The 27,283-nt window shown below is 42.5% G+C and overlaps 1 protein-coding gene across 1 annotated transcript in view; it reads right to left on the minus strand.

Annotated features, from left to right (window-relative positions):
- The window catches only part of TMEM132B (transmembrane protein 132B), a 257,287-nt gene that overhangs the window by 71,454 nt on the left and 158,550 nt on the right, over positions 1–27,283 (minus strand). Inside the window, exon 4 of the mRNA XM_054392757.1 lies at positions 4,578–4,764. Coding sequence (XP_054248732.1) covers positions 4,578–4,764 — 187 coding nt within the window. The remainder of the gene's footprint in view (positions 1–4,577; positions 4,765–27,283) is intronic.

Genomic DNA, 27,283 nt, shown 5'->3' on the forward strand with positions numbered 1-27,283 from the left:
ATACAAGAGGACAATCATGCAGGTACCAAGCTCAGAAGGGATGAATTTCCCATGAACAAAATACAAACTATTGGTATAAGCACTTTGGAAGGTAGGTTGGTTGGTTTACAAAATAAAGGCAAGGTAGGGTAGGTATGCGAGGCCCCAAGTCCTGTCAGATCTTCTCAGCATAAGTCACACTGAACACCAGACAAAATAAACAATCTGTTTCTAAACTGGTGTAAAACGCACACAGCAATACCATCTGGGATCAGATCTAGCGAGGCTGGAAACTGTGCCAGTGAGACAATAAGCGCTCTGAATTGATTTTGAACTCCTGCTCTAGTCACCTGCTAAGAGGTAATGAGGCTATGTTTGGTCTAAACAAAACCTGGGTGAGTTAGGTTTGATTTGGTTGGGGTTTTTTTTAGGGGAGGCACAGGCTGACAGATACAGTCTACCTTCTTAGGTCCTTTCTCATCTCAAAACACTTCCTAAGCAAAACCAAACGTTTTCCTATACAGCTTTGGCTGCACACATGCAGACTGGGTCACATCCTCTTCCACACTCTTCTCAGCAGCTGGGGCTGATGGAAATGATAGCAGAGCTTAACAAGAGCATTCCCCACTGTATGCCTCTATAATAAGTGCAACAGAACTGAAGCCTCTCAGCAGATTTACAGGCAGAGCAGTAAGAGCAGCTGCACAAAGCAAGCAGACCCTTCCAGCAGCAGTAGGGTTATCAAAGCTGTCATCCCAGTCAGCTCCTGAGAAGTGCAGGCTGCATGCCATTGCGCTCACTCATCTTGAGATTTTCCTCTTTTCTTTGCCATGTCAGCTAGCAATGGTCTGCATTCCCATGGCACCCACTCTGTGCACAGTCTACGTTGCTGACCCAGAAGTAGAGAGAAGACTTTCAGAAAGCAAATCCTAAGTTACTGGACTGTGCTGCTTCCATCTGGATGTAGTTCTCTTGGAAATCCCAACTGTCTGGCCCTGTGCAGTTGTTGAAACAGGATGTTTCAATTAGGAGAAACTGAAGGATTTGAGGAGAACTGTAGGATGATGCAGAAAGCAGGTTGTCTTTCAGAATGCAATTTTGTTATCTTTTCTCTCATTAGTGCAAACGTCTTACTTATTTACACAGTTTGAATGCACTGAATTTGGCCATAAATAACACTGAGATTCATTGTATGGACTATCACTCAAATTTAAAATGGATACTCTGGAAGAAATTCCTCATATTCCAAGATTGCGTTTTAGTCTTATTCCAAACAATATGTGAAACCCCATAAGATACCCCCAGTGTTTCTGCAGCTATTGTACAGAAGGAAGAACAGTTGGTTTTGCTATTGTAAGTATTTCTACTTTTCTCACAAGCTAACCAATTTCCAGTTATTTCCCAATGTCCCTATCAAGGCTTTAAAAAAAATCTCAATTCCTCTTTAGTCACAGCATATAGACACTGCAGTGTATCATAATGTTCTTTGACTGAGTTCCACCCATCTGATAAACTCATCTCAGGAGCAGGCTAAAGGCAGGCAGAGAGCACAGCTGATGGGTGCTGCCCTGGCTAGGATTTCACCTGTGGTGTTTCCCTTGCCCTCCTTCCTTTTGAGCATCTCAAAACAGCTCCAATAAAGGCTCTGCTGATTTGATACCAAAGAACTAACCAGAAATAATTTGCAGTACCAATTCATTACAACAAGACTGCCTGCTAATAAGGAGTTATTTTTACTACATAAGGTAAAAAATCAGCTGTATCTTCCCTTTAAAAATCCAAAGGCAAAAATAAAACCCAAAACCAAGCACAAACCAAAAAATGCCTTTCAAGCTTTCTACCCACTGTAAGTGTTAAGAACATGAGATTTGATGTTAAGGGCTTCACAAACTCACTAAAGCAAAAAATCAGCTCTTTTCATCAGGCTATTATTCAAATGTAACCATGCAGCCTCCCATATCTTTATCTACAAGGAGAAAAAAAAAAAAAAAGGCAAGCTAGTAATGAGAAAAATATCCCCACTGCTATTTCCAGAGTCACCACAATGCAGTGACAGAATAAATTATCTGGGGCTCTTTTGATCTTCTCCTGTTTGTTTAAGAAAGCAGCTTGGAAATCAAAGATAAACTCATGATCACCTGTGGCAACCAACAGCAATATTCCCAACCAGATAGAAGAGGATGTCTTTTCATTAAAAGATTCAAACTGGCCTGCAAAAGGAGATGTAGACATTAAAGTTTATACTGCTTTTGCAGGATTTCACAGCTAGTTTCTCCTCCACTAAGCTCTTAGTGAACCCACCTCAGTCTTCTTAACCAGAAAGAAATTTTTCCTCTTCATGACACTGAGCTGCACTTCATGCAAATGCTGACGTCATTACCACTGAAACTCCATGAGGCTTTGGTAATCCCACCAAAACATTCACAGCTGCAAATGAAGGCCTAAATGTTTTGCTCCAACCTTGAACTCTCCAAGGAGAGCATGTTTTTATCTCTAAATCTTCAATGTTTACAAAGAAAGAGTGGATACACTGAAAAGGAACAGCAAGTAATTACTGTTCAGTGCAATGGCAAAGGCAAGGAAACCCACTGTTTTCCGGGCCTGTGTTGCTCTTCTGGGGGACCAATGTCCAGGAGATGACAAAACCCTCCTTTACAGATATCACCTGCACTCAGAGGAAGACTGCTTACCAATGAGCCAGGCAAATCTTGGAAGAGGAGTGAATGTTAAAATGCATTTAGTTCAGTCGGGAGCTCTGGGCCTCGAAATGTGTTTCTCTGAACAGCACAGGATGATGCATAGAACAATTATTTTTCTGCTCCTGACTGGGCAATGCAGCGCCAGAACTGCACCAGTTAGTGATTGCTAAATGAAGCAGCCCTGGAAACTGGCAAACATAAGGGAAAGAAAGGCAAACATAAGCTGTAGTTCCTCCCATTGATGCCATCAATTCTCCTATTGGCCTTGGGCCAAGCCAGTCAAGGATGCTCTCACACAACAGCAAAGTAAAAGCCCACATGAGACCTTCCTGACCATATAAAGACTGAAATCATAAATTCACAGAAGAAGCTTTTTCCTTTACTCCATGGTTAGTTTACAACGACAAGGTGTCAGAGATTAGATTAGCTCTGCTTTGAATTTGGGTTCAAGCTAAGATTGTATTCAAGGACATTTAGAGACAGTTGAATTGGCCGACATCTGTCATTACTGCAAAGAGATGAAGTAAACCCCTAGCAAAACCCTGGCAGAGACAGCAGCAAAGCTCCAATCCAACATTCACTGTGGGGTTTTGAACTGGATTTGCTCCTTTTACATCCGTGGCTCTCCACATAGCATGAGCTCTGTGCTCTCCATTTGAAACCAGCAGTGCTATCTGCAAGACTGTCTGTGCACCACCACCTGTCATTTATTGTATCTGGTTCACCACTACCACTGGATAATATTCCATTCACACAGTTAAGAGGTTTTTTTTTTTTTTCATCTTCCACATGCTTAAAAAGGAAGAGGAAAAAAAAAAAAAAAAACACTTGAACATTCTCTATTGACTTTTTCTGCATGTAATTTATCCTCTCTCTCCAGGTTGCCTTTGGCAGTAGGAACTGGAAATTAAAATTAATTAGAGTCTTGTTTACCTTCACAAACATCTTTCCTTGCTTCTATTGTAGAATGAGAAGCTATTGGTCATATAGAGGAAAATGCCAATATTTGTTGGCTATATGGTGTAATAGAAAGAAAACCAGCAGAGATCAACTCAGAAAGGAAAGGCAAATGTTCATGAGAAAGTAAATAGAAATTACCAGAGCATTTCTGAGGGAACTGGTGCAACATCCAGGTTCCCTGGCTGTTTCTCTAGATTTATGCCAGAATATCCCCTGCACTGAAATCCCTGCCCATGTGTAATCATAAAGCCCTAGTACCAAAAAGTCCATCAAGCCCAGACGCAGGCCAAGGGTCCCTCCCAGAAAAGGTGCAGTTGATTTTACAATGAGAAATTTGCATATTTTAAATAAACCCTCAGCTTCAAGCTTTCTGCACACATGCTCCTTAAACCCTGCCGGCAAAATATGGCTGACAGCTACATCTTCAGAAAGTATTTTGTCCTTTCTCAGGAACTCAAAACAGACCTTTTGTTAAACTGACACTTTGCAGCTCACTAGACTTTGTGGCTCTTTGGGAAGAGGCAATGAAAAAGCAGTCCAGTTGTTTGGTTTAGCAATGAAGTTTCCCACACATGCATGCTAATTTCTTTCATTGAAAGTGTCCCAACTAATTGCAACATTTACCCTTGGAGCACATGCATGGCAGTCACATTAATACAGCAGAAGACAATGGCTCCAAAGGAGCTATTACCATGTACCAGGCCAATAATCCACACACGGTAAAGGATTTTCACAAAAGACTGGAATGGTTTCCAAGGAGCCATTATGGCACATCAGGTAAATAAAATATTATTGAAATGTATTTTTTTGCATTTAAATCACTTGCAGCAGGTGCATAGGAAGTGGCACATAATAAAATGCCTCAGATTCCCTTGAATACTAACGAGAGTCAACAGAAACATTTAGCAAAAAGAAGCAGCAGCAGCAGCAGGTTCTTACCATTGCAAGAGGAACAATTCCCACAAACATTGTTCTGCTGACAAAGATCTCAGAGACCACCAGCTCACTCAGGGAGTCATCTCGAGGGTATTCCACCTGCCAGGTGATTTGCTGGGCTCCTGCCAGGCTGCTAGCATTGTCAATCTCAAAGTCCATCTGCAGGATCTCATAGGAGGACATGTTTGCTCTGGAAAAAGAAGAAAAAAAAAATTTCACACACCATCAGTAGGATGTTAATAACAAAATACATTTTGATTTCTCTTTTCTATTCACCAGAAAATTCACCATTAAATTCAACAAGCAACTTGAAGACACTGACAGAAACCTAAATCAAACTACACACCAGGCAACAGCTATGCTTGACAGAGCAGGTGACACTTTATTTTTTTAGTTTCCTGAAATAAAGGCATTTTTTTTCCCCATTAAACTCAGACATTCATTCTCTGTAATCACAATGAACTTCCAGAATAAGCCCTGAACATTGCACAGATGTTGCTAAATTATTTAATATAGCATTATTATCATTTTGTTGCTCCAAATACAGATGCTTAGAAACAACAGAATACTTGGCCATTCCTTGTCCTGTAGCAGAAGTGAGCTCCTGTGGGGGGAAAGAAAGAAAAGAAAAACGTCTTCCAAACCCAAACTTGTCTTTATCTCAGTGAAAAAAACAGATTTGCAGAAACTATACATGACAAAAACTGGGGGGGAGGGGTAGATGAACCTTGTTTTCAATTCATGAAAACACTCTTCTTGTCAGTGGTTGAGACTTGCAATTCTATGACAACCTTTATATATTGCTCACCTGGAAATAAAAGTGTCAAGGCAAAGACATGGATGTAAATGTATAGCATTCAGAACTGCATTTTAAAATAGCTTCTGTGTCTTTGGTAACAACAACACTTAGCACTCTCCTCTGGTCCAACACTATGTAAATATTAATTATTAATCCTTAGGTTAGAAAGACAGGGCTTTTCTTCATGTTACAGAGTGGAAAACAGACACCAAGATTTAACCAACAGCACTCAGCACATCCACAGCAGGGACAGAAAACAGACCTTTGCTCATCTGGCACTTTGCTTGCACAAAAATTAAGGTGCTTTACAAAGCAGCATACAAGTTCCTGACTCCATTTCCCAGACAGACACCTGCAGTGTGAAGACTTAATGCAGCTTACAAAACATGGAGAAGGGATGGAAAGGCAGCTAGCCTGACTGCAGACCCAACTCATTAATCATATTTCCCTGAAGATACAGCTGATTTTATCGATATTACTGAAGTTTCCATAAAATGGGTTAAAAGATGACTTTGCAGCATATGGAGGAACTCCGTAACAACTTGAATGTGCTCTTAATGCAAGAGTGAGATAGCTTGTTCCTGACCTAGTGATGTGCCCTGTGCATGCATGCACAACCTCTCTCCTGTCCCATGGTACTTTTTTTGTGTGCCCTTACCCTAAAGTAGTGACATCAAGAGTGGAGTTCACAGAAAGTTTTAGCCTGTTGCTAGAAAATAAGAGAGACTTAAAACATCCTTTTCCTCTTCCCAACTGCACAGAGGCAGAATCTGGGTTTGCCATCTGTTTTTGAAGGCACATTGTAAAGAAAAAAAAAAATCTGAGCAGGAATTATTGATTTTCTTGTTTTCTTTCTGCCAACAAACACCACAAACATATGCTTCAATGCCTAGAGGATAAATATTTTCCATGCTGACAGAAGATAATATCCACCTCCAGCAAAACTAGAAGTTATTAAAGCATCTTTTGGGTGGCCAACCAGACAGCCAGGCAAAAAGATTTTAAGACAAATTTTATTGCACAAAAGTAGGCTAATTAAACCATTTCTGTCAGAAAAGGAATCACTGTGGGCACCAGGCTGGAGTACTCAACTTCATAGATTTCTGCACATCACTTCTGGCAGTTTGTTTTACCTAAATTACATAAAAATAATTTGCTCACAGAAATAAAATTTAGAGATTAGCTTTACACTAACTTTTAGAGATGAGCTTTAACTATGGATGTAGGTATTGAGCATGCTCAGATATGTTTGGTTCTGCAGTTTAGGTTCAATCTGTTCAACCCGATAGTGGCCACTCACAGGTGGCTTCAAATTCAGAACAAAACTACTGATGGAGGACTGTGTTTGACATTCACCACTTACATAAGATGTCAGGTTAGTCTGCACTGATAAATCCATTCCATGGTCCCCACTGACTGGCACTTCTTTCAGCTGGGTCCATCATGCCTTCAACTATTCCTTTCCCTCTTTGTCTTTTTACACATCCAAAAAGTAACCACAACAGTGGGTTTATTTTTTTAAGACAAACTGGCACTCAGATCTCCCTAGGAAAAGTATGTGTGTGGCTTCCATATATAGCAAGCTGAAGTAATTGCCAGGGAGTAAAATGACTTTTGTGCCTGTAAATCTGCAAAGACCTTCCCTGCATCCTTAGCACGGCTGCATAGCTATAAAAGACATAAGTTACATTTAAAGGCAGACATGGTTATACACTGCCAGATTAGAAATGAGTCTCTGTGCATCTAGACAAGAGCAGCAACTCCCATGCATAAACCTTCCTTAGATCTAACTAATATTAATGTATGAACTAGAGAAAAGCTCATCTCCCAGTTCTCCCAGGACCCAGGATTTTCTAGGTCTTGGCTGCAAAGAGAATCCTTATTGTCACCTGGAAAAACAACAGGGCTTGTCAAACGTTTTCTGCTTTCTCTCTGAAGCAAATCATGTAGCATGGCATATTGATACCAGTTAAAGAAGGACCCAATTCTTTTCATTTGGACTTCTGCTTCAATGGAGATGGACTTACTGTATCTAACCATCTGTCACTTGTGGAGTTTCTCCACTGACTGTACAGCTACAGCAGGCCAGCATTCAGCTTCCTGGACTCCTTTATTCACCAGCAAGTTTCCAATTGCCTTCAGAACAGCAGGTCAGTGGATTGTCCCTAAAATTATGGTCTCCCTCTTTTCCACTTTAGGACAAAATTTCAGCCTCCAAGTAATGCCAGATGTTCCTGTATGTGGGGGACAGAGTACTCCATGGACTAATCCTCCCTCTTTGTTCTAAGTCTCTTCTTAATTTAAAACTATAACAAACCCCTGATAAAACCTGAAAACCCAATTTCTCTCTTGCACAAACTAGTGCCTTCCTACTGGACGCTTCATCTCTAATCCTACAGGAGCTTTTCCCCTAGCAGGAAGATTGGTACTATATTAATAACTCCTGCTATTTATTAACCATCCTCTGTAACATCATGTGGGAGACATCACTGCCTTTTCCCACTGAAATGGATGGAGGTCGCTAAAGTAAAACCAGAGATAAATTAAACCATAATCAAGACCTGAAAGGTTAGCATTTACTTATGTCAGCTCTCCATTAGCTGATAAATCCACATCACAGCACCTGTAGATAAATTTCCCCCCTGGCTATGCAGCAGTACTCTACAACCCTTTGTAAAAGCAGCTGTTCCACCCTGCCATGGCAAATCTTCAGCTTCCAGTCTGATTTGTAGCTGGTGGCCACTGCCTTGGTCTTTGTAGTCACTGTCGATCTGCAGCTGCCTGGTAAAGACAAAGTGTTACCAGTGGGAAAATCCACTAGCAGAGAAGGCAACGACTGTAACTCATGCTGTTAGCAGCCATTAAATCCTGCTAAACCAAACTTTATCCTATAAAGATTTTTCAGCTTTTCCTTGAGACTTATTCCATTTTTCTCTTAAATAGGTTTCCGCTATTGGGAAGAGTCTGATGGAATCTAAAGCCCATAAATCTCCTTTCCATATCTTTCTTCTCTTTTTAGTTAAATATTTCTATTGTCCACTGAAGTCTTTTCTTGGTTTAGAAGGATTTTTGCCAGATCCTAGTTTAGAGGAGCAATAAAAAATAAAAAGTCAAAATTACTTTTATAAAAAAAGATTATTTCCTGCAAGCACAAGGAAAAGACCTTATAATTTTAGGCAGCTGGCATGCTTGCTAATAAGTCCATTTCTATGGAAATGAGTTCATAACTATTAATTTTGCCTGCTCCTGATCTATTCTTGATGAGCCTTTCAAATTTAGAAAAGCGCTTCATGATTCTCTCAATTTGGTAATTACTAACTCCCTTTGATGAATCCAGCCCAGTGTTTCAGACATGAGACATTCATTACACATTTTTCTTTCTGGTGAGAGGAGAAAAAGAAACCATGGGTTTGGATTTATTTCCTCTTGCAAACTTCACTAAGTTGGCTCCTTCTTCAAATTGCCATTTATAATCCTATCTGTGTGCTTCCACAACACTGCCTCTGCTAGAGGCTAGAAGAACCTCAAACCCTTGAGGTTTCTGGATGATTTCCTGTTGACTAGCCTCATAAATATCTAATGCATTCAAACCAGGTCCCAAACACCTCAGACAAGCTTTGTAACATACCCTTCATTCTGCATCCTGCAGTTAGTGGGCATGGTTGTGATCCCAAATCACCACAGAAGAGAGCAGAGCTTTAGCATAGAGTGGTAAGTCCATGCCAAATAAAGCAAACTCTAGCTCCAACTAACTAGTTGGACCTAAGCAGAATAAGAAAATGTCACTTAAGTTCCATAACTGTCTTGCAAAAGACACATCCAGATGAGAGCTGAAGGCATGCAGAGCCCAACTGCCCTGCTCTGCCTGCCAGGTTGAACCCAAAGGGGCTCCTCAGAAGGTACATTAGGCCATAGAGCACTGAACACTCAGCCCAGAGGCAGAGCCTCTCCTCAGTTAAAAATGCTCTCCCAGTGGAACTAATCACAGGCTGCACAAACCACTAGAAAAATAATTCCTAGGTTTCAAGTGCTCCTAAGCACCTTAGAGAACTCTTGCATTACTGCATTCAGATGCTTTATAACTATTCACACCATTTTTGGAGGGTTATCTATCACATTATCTTGTCGCATATAGCCTGGTTGGTTTTACTCCTAAATCTGATAGTGTATGCAAACAGAAGGAAAAATATATATGCATTAAATTTGAATCTAAAAAAAGGTACAGGAAAGATGGGGAGGGACTTATTACAAGGGCAGGTAATGATTTTAAACTGAAAGAGGGTAGCTTTAAATTAGAAGAAGTTAGATCTGATTAGGGTATATTACAGAATCAACCAGGTTGGAAAAGACCTCAGAGATCATCAGGTCCAACCTGTTCAAACTTGAACATAGAAGATTTCACCTCAACATGAGGAGAAACTTCTTTATAGTGAGGGTGACAGAGCTCTGGAACAGGCTCCCCAGGGGGTTGTGGAGTCTCCTTCTCTGGAGACTTTCAAAATCCCCCTGGATGCATTCCTGTGCAGACTATCCTAAGTGATCCTGCTCTGGCAGGGGGGTTGGACTCAATGATCTCTTGAGGTCCCTTCCAACCTCTGATATACTGTGACACTGTAACCCATTACCTAATACCTAACCCCTCCTGACAACTAAACCATGGCTCCAAGTGCCACATCCAATCTTTTTTTGAACACCTCCAGGGATGCTGACTCCACCACCTCCCTGGGCAGCACATTCCACTGGCCAATTACTCCTTCTGTGAAGATTACATTAGGAAGAAATTCTTCACTGGTGGTGAGACACTGGAAAAGGTTGCCCAGAGAAGTTGTGGATGCCCCATCCCTGGATGCATTCAAGGCCAGGCTGGATGGGGTTTTTCACAGCCTGGTCTAGTAGAAGGTGTCACTGCCCATGGCAGTGGGATTGAACTTGATGGCTTTTGAAGTTCCCTTCCAATCCCAACCATTCCATGGTTCTGTGATTTAAAACCTTATGAACTATTTATACAGAACTGCACAGGCTTTATCACAAGAGAATAGATTACTGTGAAGGTCCACCACAGCTCTAGCATTCCAGGTTTTGGTAAGTACTTCAAAATTACCTAACATTAAAATAATAGTAAATTTCCTTTGTTCCTAATTTGTTGTCCAAGTCAAACATGGAATTATTGAATTAAGTACTGGAAGTGACTGATGTTAGGATGGCAGAGACTGTCTAAATAGTGACTGGTTACCATAAATACACAAATGCCTATCATCAGCTGTTAGAAGGTTTTACACTGCTAACCAGACTGAACAGCCTGCCCTATGTGTTTCAGAGAGAATTAAATATAGAGAATGCCACAGTGCATTCAGCCTGGTGTGCCATGGCTATATGGAGGGCTGGCTGGCTCACACTGCCAGTTCAGTGACAATTTAGTTGATAAAAGTCAGACCCTTCTATTACTGCAGTTGGCTATTACAGGAAATAATGAGTTTCTTTCATTCATTCATAAACCAATGTTTTCAGTAAATGGCAATCTGCTTATGAGGCCCACAGCAGTGTAAACAAAACTCTAAAATATGGAGCTGACACTAGGTAACAGGAAACAATAAAATGTCTGTTATCACGTTGCCTGAGAATCTTCTCAAGGTTAACAATGGTGAATTCCTACTCTGACAAATTGTGACCAGATTCAATGGGAACAGGATTACATAAGCAAGGTACATTAGTTTATAAAGTATTTCAGTAATACAGGTCTCACTCCTTTGATCTCAAGAGGATTAATTTTATTAGTACAGTTTACTGAAGTGCAAACACTTGAAAGAGGAGGCTTTTGAACAACTGATTGGAAATGCTCAAGACCCTAATTTCCTGCTGAAGCCAAATGAAGCAGCAGACATCCAGGACCTCTGGGGGAACAGATCCAGACTAAAGGTCTTGACCTTCTTCCCCTAAGGAAATTAAGATCCCAGCAGCCCAAGATGAAGGAAATGAGAGCAAATACCTACTAACAGAGTAGATCCAGGCTCTGAATTATGAAGATTTGCATACTGGCAGCCCTTACACCTTGTTTAGTGCCACTTTCCTGAACACAGGCACTGGGTAACAGGAACAGGTAGAGGCTAACACCTTTAAAACCAGGCCATCTTCTAGGAGCTACATTCTTAACAACAGATCCCATTTAGTGGGGTGAAACAGCTACCTCCTTGTCTTGTGTAGGAAGTTAGACTGGATAATGGGTGTTAAAACCTCATCCCTTTTCTCCTAGCATGTATCATTTTCATTAGGCTGTAAGGACACAAAGCTCTATACAAGCTTGGGAGCAGCCTACTCACACTGCTCTCTCAAGGGTAGTTTGTGAGAAAGGGGCCTCATCCTGAGGAGCACAGGGGACAGGTCTGGCTGGAGCCTTGCATCAATCAGTGCATGTATCCCTGTCAAGTACTGCGTCCCTAGAAGCTGAAGCAAATTACCTGCACATCCTCAGTACTTCTTTAAGCTTTTGCATCAAAATAAGAACATTCAGATGACACAGTGCCACTGCCCCTAACTGCATAGCTCCTAGAGATTTTTCTTCTGATGAAGGAAATTGGACTGCTGGAGGTGCAAGACAGACACAAAAGCTTGAGAAAAAGCCCTGCTCAGTCCTCTTCCATGCCACAGCACAGTCATGCAAGGTAGAATCATATATCATCAAATCCAACCATTGATCTAGCAGAACAATCCCAAAGTGCCATGTCTACATGTTTTTAAATACCTCCAAGGACAGTGACTCCATCCCTTCCCTGGGCAGCCTGTTCCAATGCCTAACACTTCTTTCAGCAAAGAAAGTTTTCCCTAATATCCAAAGTCACAAATATTGAACAAGACCAGGATGGATGGCAAGTTGCAAATGAATCTGTAGGGAGGGAAAAAGTTTGCCTCTTCACATTGCATTTCAAAAATCACAATTTGCAATTTGCTTTGTTGTCTAACAGAGAACTTGCTCTGCTGTCCAGATTACTTTTTACCAACTACAGGATTTTTTTTAAAAACCTTTCTTAGTGTCTGATCTTGGTTTTCTTTCACTGCTGTAAAAGTTCATGCTCTTCACAGATGCATGGGCAATGCAAATGGCTACAGAGGATAAAACTGAGCTGCTAAATCTGTTAAAAATGTATGGATTGACACAGCATTTTTAATAATCCAATAAAAGCCATAAAAACTAAAAGAAATTTTTTTTGTTCAAAGCACACCACCAAGACCAGATATTATTCATATTATTTTGCTTAGCCAACGTTTTCCCACAACTGAAAACAATAAATCTAGATAATGAGCAAACCTTTTAAGCTCTTCAGCTTCTCCCACTGCCAATTCACAACTGTGCTGCTCACTAACAACTTGCAGTAACTTCCACTTTATTTGATTTTATCAACATCATCATGACAACCCTGGAGACAAGTGAGACAATTGCTTCAATTATTTTTATTTGCTTCCACTCTTGTGACACTCTATAGAAATTCTTCTGGTAAAAGAAGCCTTAGGTGCTATTTCAGTTAGCCTATAACAAAACAGGACTTTTTGGACCAAATTCAGTATGGGAGTAATTTTGATGTGCTCCACTGGTAACATGAACTGCTGGGCACTGGGACTCCATTTCTTCCTTCGTCGTGACGCTCCCCTTTTGAAAGAACATATAATCTTTGGGGGTTTAAAAAAGCATTCTGATTGCACTAGAATCTTTTCCTGACTACTATTTAGAACCTCTTTATTGCTGTGCTGTGTATTTCTTAAAATAAAGCTTCTTTACCAGGAGAAAGCATCTTGCTGGGGAATATAACAAACATCCTGTAAGAAATTTGGGCCAGGGTTTAGCTGATGTTGGATGCAAATATAGAGGGAGCTATTGTTGTTTAAAAAATAAGAATGATTTTATGATGAAAGATACATGCTGAATGCTAGCCAGTTAATAAGTATCAACAACCCAAATGGTGCTTATAATTTTTCTTTAACTATTCAGAAATTCTTATATATTTATATACCATAATCGCATGGAGTATTTTCAACAACACTGTGCAAGCAGCTGAAATAGATTACAAGGCAGGGATGGATTTTTAAAGAATCAATAATTGAAAAGTCAAGATAATAAAGTGAAATAAGAACTCTTTTGTAAAGCAGACACTTACATACAAAGACCTTCCCTCCACAGACTCTCAAAAGAGCTTTAAAAGAACAAGAATATAACACTGGGAAGCACTTCTTTACCAAGGCAGGTGCTGCATCTGAATAACCCAAGCCAAGCTGCAATGCAAAGTCAGAGCAGCAAACATTTTACCTGACCTCAAAGAAACCAGAGTGGCTAGTCGGGGGCATCCAGAGACTCAGTGGTGAAAACAGGGAATACACCCTAAAAGTTACCTGATGGAAATTCTTGGTGACACACTGTCATGCAATGGGACAGCCTCAAATGTGTCTGCAATGCCACCACACAGCAGCCAAATAAACAAGCTTCCTGCAGGTAATTAAGCAGAAGAACAAAGCCACCCTTCAATTCAGCTCCTGCACTATCCCTGCACTGGGTTATTGGCCACCAGCTCAGCACAGCTGGAGATCATAGAATCATAGAATCAAGAAGGCTGGAAGAGACCTCAAAGATCGAGTCCAACCTGTCACCCTAAACCTCATGACTATCTAAACCATGGCACCAAGTGCCACGTCCAATCCCCTCTTGAACACCTCCAGGGATGGTGACTCCACCACCTCCCTGGGCAGCACATTCCAATGGCCAACCACTCTCTCTGTGAAGACTTTCTCCTCACCTCCAGCCTAAACCTCCCCTGGCACAGCTTGAGACTGTGTCCTCTTGTTCTGGTGCTGGTTGCCTGGGAGAAGAGACCAACCCCCTCCTGGCTACAACCTCCCTTCAGGTAGTTGTAGACAGCAATGAGGTCTCCCCTGAGCCTTCTCTTCTCCAGGCTAAACAGTCCCAGCTCCCTCAGCCTCTCCTCATAGGGCTAGTGCTCAAGGCCTCTCCCCAGCCTCGTTGCCCTTCTCTGGACATGCTCCAGCAATTCAACATCTTTCCTAAACTGAGGGGCCCAGAACTGGACACAGTACTCAAGGTGATGCTTCATTCAGAGTCTTGCTCCTCTCCCCAGCCAGCTGTGAAATGAAGGACATACTGGGGGTGACTCTACCTGACAGGTGCTGAATTTATACTGCTACGTAAGGCTCTTGAATCTTATATTTACAAATATGTGTCCAGCTTCCTTATCTTCCTTGAGAGAGAGAAGGGTTTGGGTAAGTCACATGGATCACCCTAACAGCTCAAACCACATTCCCAAAAATGCATTTCCTTGGCGTTTTGAACACCTTATGATTTGTCTATGCCTGATATTAGCACTAATGATCAGACTCTTCGTATGCACCAAGTGCATCAGGAAAGCAAAACAGGACTAGGGCAAGGAAAAAGTTCCTAGTGATCCAGTTGCTCTTTTGATTTTGGAATTACAATTGAGGCTGACAACTAGATCTCCTTGGGGAGAAAAATCAACCAGAGGGGATCTAAAGATGCAAACTCCCCACACACTGAAATTATGAATGAAAGGGGAGACAAGCTGCAGACTGTGACAGGAATATACTTAATGTGCTGGAGGATACAGGAAAAGAGTGACAAATGGCTCTCTCCTCTTGAGGATTTTAAAGCCTAACTCAACACCTTCTGAACTTAATCCTTTGCTTAATGGGCAGACAGTGTAAACAAGTAAATAACAGAATGCCAAGCAGCTACCAAGGACAATGGGAAATTTTAAAAGTCTGCTTTTGTTCTTTCCAAAGCTTGCCAAGAATGCACAGAACTCATGAGTCTGCTGTGGAAGCTCCTGTAATACCACCTGCAGGGAATAATTAAAGAACAAATCCAAAGAGGAACATGGGCAAGAATTATTTTCTTCCTCCTACATTCTCTTCAAATTTAAACAAGATTAAGCATCTAATGAATTAGACCTAGCTTTCTTTGAACCTAAAATACTCTTAGATGGAGAGATAATGTGCAGGGGATCCTGTGGCTAATTCCCACTTCTGCTAAGAAATAAATGGTCATGACAGCATCCTCAGAGAAGGTATGGCAGGGACCAGCATAGCCCATGGACATTAACATAAGTGGGACCTCCTCTTCCCCCAATTCCCCCAGAGACACATGGTATGCATAGAATTGTTTTATTTTATAGGATGATAATTATGCTTTTAAAAAGATAGAAGCTTTTCCTCTCACTGTTGATGTTCACTGAAAAGACAGTAAAAACATGATTCTGAAACTGGCATATAAACATCAGTTTCCCATGTTTTAATTAATAAACAAGATTAATTCATCCAGCTGAGCAAACACAGGGTGGATCAGGGTCTGCATTCAGTATATGAACAGAAAGAGCCATCTGCAGTAATTCTGTGTACCTCCAACCCTTTGTTAGTTGAGATCAGCTGAAATTTCTGATCTTCACAGCAAAACTCAAAGCAAGAGAGAAATAAGCAATTATAATGTAAGTCACTCCATTAAGAGCCTATTTTTGTCCTAAAAGTTACTCCAAATTTGCCTAGAAGTGTCAAAACAAAACAAAAACCCAAAAAAGCAGAGGAGGGGGTTTAACATTTCTCTTTTGAAAAAATCATTAGACAATTACTTTCTAATGGCATGAAATTAAGGCCAACACAAGGGTCACCATATGATGTCTCTATGTCACCTTTTTGAAGGGTAAAAACCACTTTGTCACACTTCTAAGACAATTATTTCCCAACATGTGATGGGAAATCACATGCAGTGACATCAAATCAAATGCAGAGACAGCTAATGGGGGGCTGCTGGAATATTTGCTCAGAGCAAAGGTCACATCATGAATGAATGAATTCATGCACAAGTGAGTAATAAGTGAGGTTAATCCATTTATGCTCTGAAAAGGAATAATTAGAAATGGAAAGGGGAGATATGGTGTTTCATCCCACCTTCCTCACTCCCCTATTTATAGAAAATGTCCTTCCCAGGACTTCATTACAACAACCTTCCTCAGCAGTAAAGGTTTTAACACCATGTGGATGGAGTGGGGCAGTGTCAAAGCTGAGCTGCTCACTAGTGTGAGGCAGGCTTGACACCTGCACCACCAGGAAGAAGAATCACCCCTAAGGACATCACACTAAGGACAGTATATGACCTGAACAGAGTAGTAACACAACTACTGCTGCAGTGGATATGATGTTACCCACTAGGAATAGTCACATCATTTGAAGATTGTTCTGCATTTTCATTTTCCTTGCTACAGTTCAAAGTGTTACCTAAGCAAAAATGCCAGCTGTCATGAAGAACAAAGAGTCAGATTCAGCACTGAAGAATGGCTGAGAGAGCTGGGGTTGTTCAGCCTGGAGAAGAGAAGGCTCTGGGGAGAGCTTATTGTGGCCTTTCAGTACTTAGAGGGGTCTGTCAGAAAGATGGGGAGGGACTTTGTAGCAGGGCCTGTTGTGACAGGACAAAGGATGATGGCTTTGAATTAAAAGAGGGGAGATTTGGATTAAGTACAAGGAAAAAAGAGTTTTATAATGAGAATGATGAAACACTGGTCCATGTTCTCCAGAGAGGTTCTAGATATCCCATCCCAAGAAACAATCCAGGTCAGGCTGGACCTGGTGCTGAGCAACCTGATCTAGTTGAAGGTGTCCCTACTGAAGGAATTTGGACTAGATAATCTTTAAAGCTCTTTTCCAACCCAAACTCATCTACAATTCCATGATTTCTAGAAAAAGAAGGCAGGTTCCTGCAACCACTGCATATCACACTAAGCTACATAAACTCTCCCTAACAGCACAATTTACAAAATCATCCTCCTTAAATCCCTTTCCTTCCTGAAACTTTTCAGGATTTCATAATCCCTTTCTTCCTCCTGCCCCCCTTCCAACTCTCTTCCTCCCTGTACAAGAATATGCTCAGCCCTGGAAAATTGTTTAGCTGAAATCCTTAGATTTTGTCTAGTCCTGGCATTCTTGGAGGCAGCTGTATTTACACCCATCGATGCTGGGTAGTCATGCTGGAAGCAATTAGCTCTCAAGCTTTTTCATATCCCCTTTCAAAAACTTTGAGATCTCTCATTGCTATTGATTTAGATGTAGAGAAGCATAGAGGGAGAAGGAGGGAAAAAAAAAAAAAAAGAGTTCATCCATATGCTGATCTCCTTTAGTCTGATTCAAATGCAGCAACTTCAGCTCTCCACCACCCAACCAATGCCTCCACAGCCATATTCCCAGTCCATCAGTGAAAATGCTCAAAGGCCTTGAAAACCATCACCACAACACTCAAAGCCAACAGCTTCCAACACTTCTGGGTCCAGGAAAGGTTCAACCAGGCAGCAGCCATCTCTCATGTGGATCGACAGGTTGTGTTTGAGCACGTCTGCTGAGTTTAAAAACATGTTCAAGTCTGTCATTTATATTTTTCTAAGGGAAAATCTGTCACTGTTGGACTATTTAAAAGGAGGGAGAGGGGGGGAAAAGAAATGGAAAGAAAAACATGGTATAAGACAGTAGCTAAATGTATACTGATTGCAGTAATTGCACCCATTCCTCTGTTGGAAAGTCTTGTATTGTATTTCTAATATGCACTGATAAGTACATTCACAACATGATTAACTGCCTCCAGACAAGAATGGCTATTATGTTTAACAGACTGATTAGCAAGTGACAGAGCTGCAAACTGTACTCCTAGTAAATTGGCTGCTTTTAAATTACAGCAGCTCTTTTTTTTATGGTGCCATTTTTAAAATGCAATGGTTTGTTACACACAGGCAACGTAATTCCTCTCTGACAAATAAGTAACAGAGGATACTGAGCTTTTAACTGTAATCTTCAGATCTCAATTAGAGCATTGCTCATTTGCTTTTTAATTACAGAGAAATCTGCACCATACATGGTATTCATTAGGCAACATCCTGTCTTCAGCACTAGTCTCTCAAAACCTATCCTTAAACACAGGGATAATGATTGTACTCCCCTCTTTCAGGAGTTCTAATGCAAGCCAACCATTTTTGCTGTTTTGTAAGCAGTCAACTAAGACAGGATTTTTTGTGGTCTTGGATGAGATTTATTTTATTTTTACGATTTATTCCTTATTCTTACTGTATTCTTTCCAGCATTTGATTAATGCCCTCATCTTACTGTTATGGACACCTTTCCCCTGGACTTTCACAGAAACCCCAGTGGCCTCTGAGAAGGCAAAGGGAGCAGTGTCAAGTCTGTGCCACCAGCAGCCCTGCTCTTCTCCTGGAACATAAATCACAGCAGAGATCTGAAACCTGACCTTGGTCCAGACCTGCCATGACATAAGGCATGCCACTGCTACAACCAGGACTGTTCACACCATTAGTGAAATGAGCTCCTCTTTAATTCCCTGTGTTTTATAACAACAAATGGTAGGATTTAGGCACCTGGTTCCTTGCAGTGCTTCTGCAAATCCTGCCTGTGTGTTTCTGGTTTTGTTGATGGCTCTTATTTTTATCACTGTAACATATGAGAGCACCAGTCTTGGATTTGGGCCCTCTGTGTATTTCATACAAACACAACTATAAAAGACAGCCCTGACCCAAGAGCTTGCAATCCACAAAACAGAAACGAGATGTAACAACCTGCACCAATTTAAATTCATACAGAAAGCACAAACCCTTTAAGTACAAATTTATCTTGAGACTTTCAAGCTCAATGACATCATGTGCCTCAGCTTATTTATAACATAAAGCTTAGTATAACTTGTAAGGAGATAGAATAAATCAATTTGCTCTATCACAGAACTTCATCAGATACAATACAGATGGCTCAGCTACCATGGTTAAAAATAACCTACACATTTTTAAATCAGCTCAAGGCATTTATCAAACTAGGAAACCGGTGGAGGAGGATGTTGTCTGCCTTGTATACATTAATAAGAACATCCACAGAGTCTGGGGCTTTTATTAATCTTATCTAATGTGTTTATAATTTTATTCTGATTTTTATTCTGATTTTTTATAATTTTATTCTGATTTATTATTTAGTCAGCTGAACTGAGAGAATTCAGTTTCCCAAATAATTTACCTTCACTAAACAGTCAGAACAACTTTGTGGTGTTCATTGAATGTAGACAGGAAAGGACAGGGCAGGGAAAAGTCATCTAAAGGGCAACCTGATTGTAGAACAGAACATTAAACCTTGGTTACAAAACTACTGCAAAGCAAACCTGGTGTCTTGGCTGAGCAGCCCAACATTTCACACTGGATAAAAAAGGATGATGGGAAATAACAGACCCCGAGAGGTAAGCCCTATAGCAAATTAATTATTGGGGAGGTGGCACCACAAAGGTGGTCCTACAGATTCTGGCAGCCTCCTGCTCAGTCCATAGCCAGTCAGCTTGTGCTTCCCAGCTAATCTGGACCAGACAGGGAGACAGAGTGCAAAACATCTCACAGCCCTCCAAATAATATCGCTTGAAGAATGAAATTCATTTGTTTCTCAGCTTTCATCACTCTTGTTCTCACATTCCACCCACAGAAGGAAAATTAGGTGCTGAAATTTGCTCAGGATTTATTTACTAAATGATTTACTGCAAGATTTTTGAAGGAGCTCTATCCACTTCTTCCCAGTGGAAGAGAAACCACAATGCCCCACTGTCTCTGGAGAGAGGAGGCATAAAGCCAGCATGAACAGCTCAGAATGTGTATGCTTGAAGAGGGAGGATCATTCTCTATGCTGGAAGGAAATTCCAGTTCCTGTGTAACCCCTTCAAAATGAGGAGGGAGAGCTCATGCTGTGACCACTTCTTTATTATTTTTTTTAAACCAGGTATAATAAGCTCCTGGGTCAGCCAGAGCTTTGACATCCACTGCCTACAATTTTTCTTCATAAGGAGCTCCCTAAAGAAGACCAAAAGCCTTTGTAACTCAAAGACAGATTTCACCACAATAAACCTCAAATATATAATGTTTTAAACAGGGAAAACTCAAAGCAATTAGACCAAACAGGAAAAAATAAAAAAGACTTATACCAAGCTCTCCCCACAGGTCATGGTATCAATGCAAGCAGGTCCTCCATACTTGGTTCCAGCTAACCTGGAGGCTTTCTGAGCTGCAGCAAACCCTGCCCCACTTGTGGTGGTCCCCAGGCAGAATTCTCCATATCCTCCCATAGCTGACTGCCTGCTCCTGCTCCCTTGTGCTCGGCATCAGCCACCAGCAACCAGCTCCAGACTATGGCCCCTCTGCACTGCCACATCCTCCCTGCTCCCTTGTGCTCTACATCCGTCACCAGCAACCAGCTCCACACTGTGGCCCCTCTGCTCTGCCACATCCTTCCTGCTCCCTTGTGCTCTACATCAGTCACCAGCAACCAGCTCCAGACTATGGCCCCTCTGCTCTGCCACATCCTTCCTGCTCCCTTGAGCTCTACATCCGTCACCAGCAACCAGCTCCAGACTATGGCCCCTCTGCACTGCCACATCCTCCCTGCTCCCTTGTGCTCTACATCCGTCACCAGCAACCAGCTCCACACTGTGGCCCCTCTGCTCTGCCACATCCTTCCTGCTCCCTTGTGCTCTACATCAGTCACCAGCAACCAGCTCCAGACTATGGCCCCTCTGCACTGCCACATCCTCCCTGCTCCCTTGAGCTCTACATCCGTCACCAGCAACCAGCTCCAGACTATGGCCCCTCTGCACTGCCACATCCTCCCTGCTCCCTTGTGCTCTACATCAGTCACCAGCAACCAGCTCCACACTGTGGCCCCTCTGCTCTGCCACATCCTTCCTGCTCCCTTGTGCTCTACATCAGTCACCAGCAACCAGCTCCAGACTATGGCCCCTCTGCTCTGCCACATCCTCCCTGCTCCCTTGTGCTCTACATCCGTCACCAGCAACCAGCTCCAGACTATGGCCCCTCTGCACTGCCACATCCTCCCTGCTCCCTTGTGCTCTACATCCGTCACCAGCAACCAGCTCCAGACTATGGCCCCTCTGCTCTGCCACATCCTTCCTGCTCCCTTGTGCTCTACATCAGTCACCAGCAACCAGCTCCAGACTATGGCCCCTCTGCACTGCCACATCCTCCCTGCTCCCTTGTGCTCTACATCCGTCACCAGCAACCAGCTCCAGACTATGGCCCCTCTGCACTGCCACATCCTCCCTGCTCCCTTGTGCTCTACATCCGTCACCAGCAACCAGCTCCAGACTATGGCCCCTCTGCACTGCCACATCCTCCCTGCTCCCTTGTGCTCTACATCAGTCACCAGCAACCAGCTCCACACTGTGGCCCCTCTGCACTGCCACATCCTCCCTGCTCCCTTGTGCTCTACATCAGTCACCAGCAACCAGCTCCAGACTATGGCCCCTCTGCTCTGCCACATCCTTCCTGCTCCCTTGAGCTCTACATCCGTCACCAGCAACCAGCTCCAGACTATGGCCCCTCTGCACTGCCACATCCTCCCTGCTCCCTTGTGCTCTACATCCGTCACCAGCAACCAGCTCCACACTGTGGCCCCTCTGCTCTGCCACATCCTTCCTGCTCCCTTGTGCTCTACATCAGTCACCAGCAACCAGCTCCAGACTATGGCCCCTCTGCACTGCCACATCCTCCCTGCTCCCTTGAGCTCTACATCCGTCACCAGCAACCAGCTCCAGACTATGGCCCCTCTGCACTGCCACATCCTCCCTGCTCCCTTGTGCTCTACATCAGTCACCAGCAACCAGCTCCACACTGTGGCCCCTCTGCTCTGCCACATCCTTCCTGCTCCCTTGTGCTCTACATCAGTCACCAGCAACCAGCTCCAGACTATGGCCCCTCTGCTCTGCCACATCCTCCCTGCTCCCTTGTGCTCTACATCCGTCACCAGCAACCAGCTCCAGACTATGGCCCCTCTGCACTGCCACATCCTCCCTGCTCCCTTGTGCTCTACATCCGTCACCAGCAACCAGCTCCAGACTATGGCCCCTCTGCTCTGCCACATCCTTCCTGCTCCCTTGTGCTCTACATCAGTCACCAGCAACCAGCTCCAGACTATGGCCCCTCTGCACTGCCACATCCTCCCTGCTCCCTTGTGCTCTACATCCGTCACCAGCAACCAGCTCCAGACTATGGCCCCTCTGCACTGCCACATCCTCCCTGCTCCCTTGTGCTCTACATCCGTCACCAGCAACCAGCTCCAGACTATGGCCCCTCTGCTCTGCCACATCCTCCCTGCTCCCTTGTGCTCTACATCCGTCACCAGCAACCAGCTCCACACTGTGGCCCCTCTGCACTGCCACATTCTCCCTTCCCTGGGAGGTTTTTTGCAGAGCATGCTCAAGTCACACTGCCAGCTCTCTAGCCTGAGATCTCCTGATTGGATCATTATCAGCCACCCAGTTCAACATCCTTGTACAACCTCTTGGGGTCAGAACACTGACCAGAGAAAAATCTACAAGTTATTTGACCAAGAAGTATCTAGGACATTCCTCTGAAGAGTAAATGCTCAATGTACAAAGCAGGACCAAGAGAGAACTTTAGCTCTCTGAAGCCCATGTGTGCTTTACAGCTACTTTCAGGGGGCAGAAGATCTATGTGCATCTAAACCTATTCCTTTTTCCTGAGGAGTGGCCATAAACTTTTTTTTAAAAGCAATTATCAAAACATAATAAATTCTGGCTTGAGTATCAAGTTCAAAGTTTATTTCTGTCCTTTAAAAATAAATTTAAGATAAATGAGATACCATTAGAGTCTATTAGATACACACTTTAGACTTATTGCTTATTAAAATATATATTAGCTCTACCCTATTGCTTCAATTTATCAGCTGCACCATGCCCATATTTTGTTTTCAAGAGGATTACAACAGCACATCTAATTACACGAATGCTTCTGCAGGTTATAATTGAAAATGAGATCAGTTGATAAACTGCTTTGATAAGGATTCAAACACATACTAGGAGAAGGTGGTGACATCTATTCCTTCTGGCTCTGCTCCTTTGCAATGGCCTTAGAAACACACAGAAATTGTTTTTCTTCTGCTATTACTCATTTAAACTTCACCTCTGTTCCCAGGATGCCCACTGTTCCTTGCCACATCCCTCTTCACATTACTTCCCTGGCCTCTCACCTACCTCCCTTTCTCTTTTTGTTGCCATTTGGCAGCCCTGTGATGCTAACTCTGTCTTGTCATCCTCGCTCTACTCCAGCAGCACCATGTCCCCTTTGCCACCCCGTGAAATCTCATTTATAATCACAAACTGCAGTTTTATGAAGTACTCCATGACCATCACTCAGAATGCAGAGGATCCTGACCACAGAAGGAAACACCACCAACCAAGGAGCTAAGTAGGATGAAGGATCAACAGTCGTGCTTGATCTTGTATCAGAACTCAGGGTGATCTTTATCAGCTTGCTTTCTAATGATGGTTTCAGAGATAGCAGCAAACAAGTGCAGTGCTGGCTGCCATACCTTGAGCAGAAACAGTAAATGAATTATTATCAGTGCAGTTAACATGGATAACTGGAATGTGCTGGAGCGTGTCCAGAGAAGGGCCACAAGGATGAGCAGAAGGCTGGAGCTCCTCTCCTATGAGGACAAACTGAGAGAGTTGGGGTTGTTCAGTTTGCAGAAGAAAAGGCTCTGAGGAGATCTTATTGTGATCTTCCAGTATCTGAAGGGGGCCTACAAGAAAACTGGTGAGGGACTTTGTGGGCTGTTGGTAGGCTTCAGATAGTGACAGGGAGGGAACGGATCCAAGCTAGAGGAGGGGAGATTTAGATCAGACATTAGGAAGAAGTTCTGCACCATGAGGGTGGTGAGACACTGGAACAGGTTGCCCAGGGAGGTGGTAGAAGCCCCATCCCTGGAGGTTTTTAAGACCAGGCTGGATGTGGCTCTGGGCAACCTGATCTAGTGGAGGGTGTCCCTGCCATGGCAGATGATCCTTGAGGTCCCTTCCAACCCTGACGATTCTGTGACAGTAAAGCACGTACAAAAAATGAATTTTTCATTTACCTTCTGAAGCTTCTTACAGCACCTAAGTCTTGTACCATGGGTCAAACTGAGCTTTTGACATAGATTTGGTCTGAAGAGCAGGAGGGATGCTTTTTTTTTTTTTTTTTTTTAAAAAAAGAGAAATTCCAATTTCAAAAGTTACTTCTGAAAGACAAAAAACCTTGAGGGTGTTTTCCTCTGTTCATAAGCTGAATATTGAAACTGTGTTACAAGAGGAAAGCAACCTCTACCATATTTCTCACAACGTGCTATTAAACAGCATTTTTAGCTTTCTGAGTTATATTTGTTTTTAAATTGCTTTTAACACAGGAACATCAGGTTAATGAGTTTTATCCAGTTTGACTGGAGGCACTGAAGCAGCCAGCACATGTGTACAAGTCTGCTGCTTTTAAAGAGTGAAGTAAAGTCGTATTATTTATTTTGGGGTGAAACAATGACATCTTCAGCACAGGACTGTGGAACAATCAAGAGAGTCTGGCAGTCCTGATGCCCTGAAACATCAGAGGAGAGTGGGAGGAATTTAGGGAAAGAAGAAGAGATTTCAGAAATCAAGGGAATAGTTTTTGATGTGAAGAACAGGAGGGAGAAGAGACTCGGAATCCATTTATTTATACATATATATAGCTATAGATATATAGCTATAGATATATAGATATAGGTGATATAGATGATATAGATATAAAAACTCCCAGTACTTGTCATCACCCCTTTTTATTCAAACCTTTTGCCTTCAGAACCCCAACCCTTTAAAATACTTCTAACCAGGGCACCATATACATGAAGCAGACTGTGGGAGGTAGGTGTAAATTATCAGCTTTAGCTGCAAGACTTGTACTTCTGCATATCATTTTCAGCAAAGGCAATGTTGAAAAGCAGGAAAACCTCTAGAATCAGGAAACAGAGCATTTTATATCTATAGAGCATTTTACTAACACCTGTTTTCATCAAACTGTCTTCACACTGTGGTGTGGGTTTTTATCATTTGTGAATGATTGCAGGAGCTATTACTTTAAATTAATTTAAAACAAAACAATTTTCCATTTGAAAGTTTAAACATGAGTGTTCCAAAGAGACCTACAAAGCAAAACAACCAAGATAAAGGCTCCTTTCCCCTTACACAGTGCTTGAAATCACACTGGTTTTAAACTGCATTTGGCTTGTGGGGCTGAGAACACAAAAGTTTCTCAGTCAGTTTAAGGCTGAAGCTTCCTGGTTTTGGAGTTCCCTCTCCTCAATTTTCTTTTCTTTGTCTCTTAGATTTTACTTCTCTGTCATCTTCCTCTCAACAAAGTATTTCCTGTTAGTGAAAAGCAGCATATTGTGAGCTGGAATGATGGATAGGTAGCATCATCTTCAGGTCAGCCTCAAGAAGCACCAGACCAAGTTCCCCAGCATGAAGCATAGATGCTAAATCTCAGATCTGTGGCCACAACCATGCCTACATCCTGCCAATGAAACAGGGGTGGCATGAAAAAGGCAAATAATCCACTTGGGCAAGGCCCACCCCTTTTCCCACCTCCATTTCAAGTCTTATTTACCAAGCATCCAAAGCCCAACTGGAAACCTGCTTCCAGAAATAAAAGAACCACAATAAGAAAAAAGCTGCAGGAAGATCAATCACACAAATGCCTAGTGAATAACCCAGCAGGCCACAAGGTTTCTTTGCAGATCTGCAAGCAGCCAGGAGATGACAATGCTCTAATTAAAACAGCAAGCTGCAAAAAACATCTAAAAGGCTTTCCTTGCCATCCAGCCCCTGCTCACATAGTAGGCAATGAAGTAAACATCAAATTGCACTGGGAGTTGTTTCCATAAAGAAAATAAAGATAATGAGGCATCCCTAAAAACTCTTTTTTTTTTGTTCCCCTTTTATTTCAAATTGAGAGGATCATGTGAATAAAAGGGATGGTGTCTGAGGCAAAAGGACAGAGTTCTGCTCCCAGGGAAGTGCATGAACCCAAAGATTATTGCAAACCTTTTATTTTACCTAGGCTTTCTCTATTTACTCTTCTTTCTCCCTTCATTCATCTATTCCTCTACCCGCTGAAGTATTGAAAATTCAAGTTCTTGCTGTTCCAATTCATATTCAAAATGAAACACATACAAGTACAGCACAGATTTCAGTCTAAAAATTTGAAGAGTTTTGTTGATTTGGGGGGCTTTTTTTTTTTTAATGTGTATAACAAGCTCATTACAGAGGCTGAATCAGTACCTGTTAGATGAATATACAGGAAATGAGAACAACAGGGCAATGGTGACACATCCTCCAGCCTGAACTCCCTGAAACATGTGGCGTATGCCATTATTTTATGGATAATGAGTAACTCATGATGCATTTAACTCCTCGAGAAAGCCACTTTTCCCCTCACTTTTTGCATTCCCTGGGGCGCTTAATGAAGTGGTTTTGCTTTTGATGAGGGTAAATGCATAAATAACCTCTTCAGGATGATTTCTGTGCTTTGGTCATGGTCTCTATATATGCACTCATTTCCTTAGCTGCCAAGAAAAAAAACCCAGCTGAGACCACTTGCTTCAAAGGGCTGTGGGTAGGGGAGATCACAAAGCAGAGAGATCAGATAAGGCCCAATGCTGTTGTCACTCTTGGAGACATGCACAAAATTATTTCATTTACACCCAGTCCTCCTTCAGTTACATCCTCTGAAACCCCATTCATACACCAAAGCAGGTCAGATCCTGCCCATGCAGCAGCTGCACACACTCATACAAACACAAGCTGCACCCCAGAGCAGCCATCAGTGCCAATGCCTCAGACCACAGAGGAAAAAGAGGGTTCTGCCTTATGGAGCACATCAACCTCTGCAAAGACTCCTGGCCAGGTACCAAACACCAGATCATTCTGGCCCTCTAGCAGATGTACTTGCTCCAACTAAAAGACTCTTGCAGATTCTAGAGTGACCCAGAAAGTCAA

The sequence above is a fragment of the Indicator indicator genome, chromosome 26, assembly GCF_027791375.1.
Source record: "Indicator indicator isolate 239-I01 chromosome 26, UM_Iind_1.1, whole genome shotgun sequence".
Lineage (NCBI taxonomy): Eukaryota > Metazoa > Chordata > Aves > Piciformes > Indicatoridae > Indicator > Indicator indicator.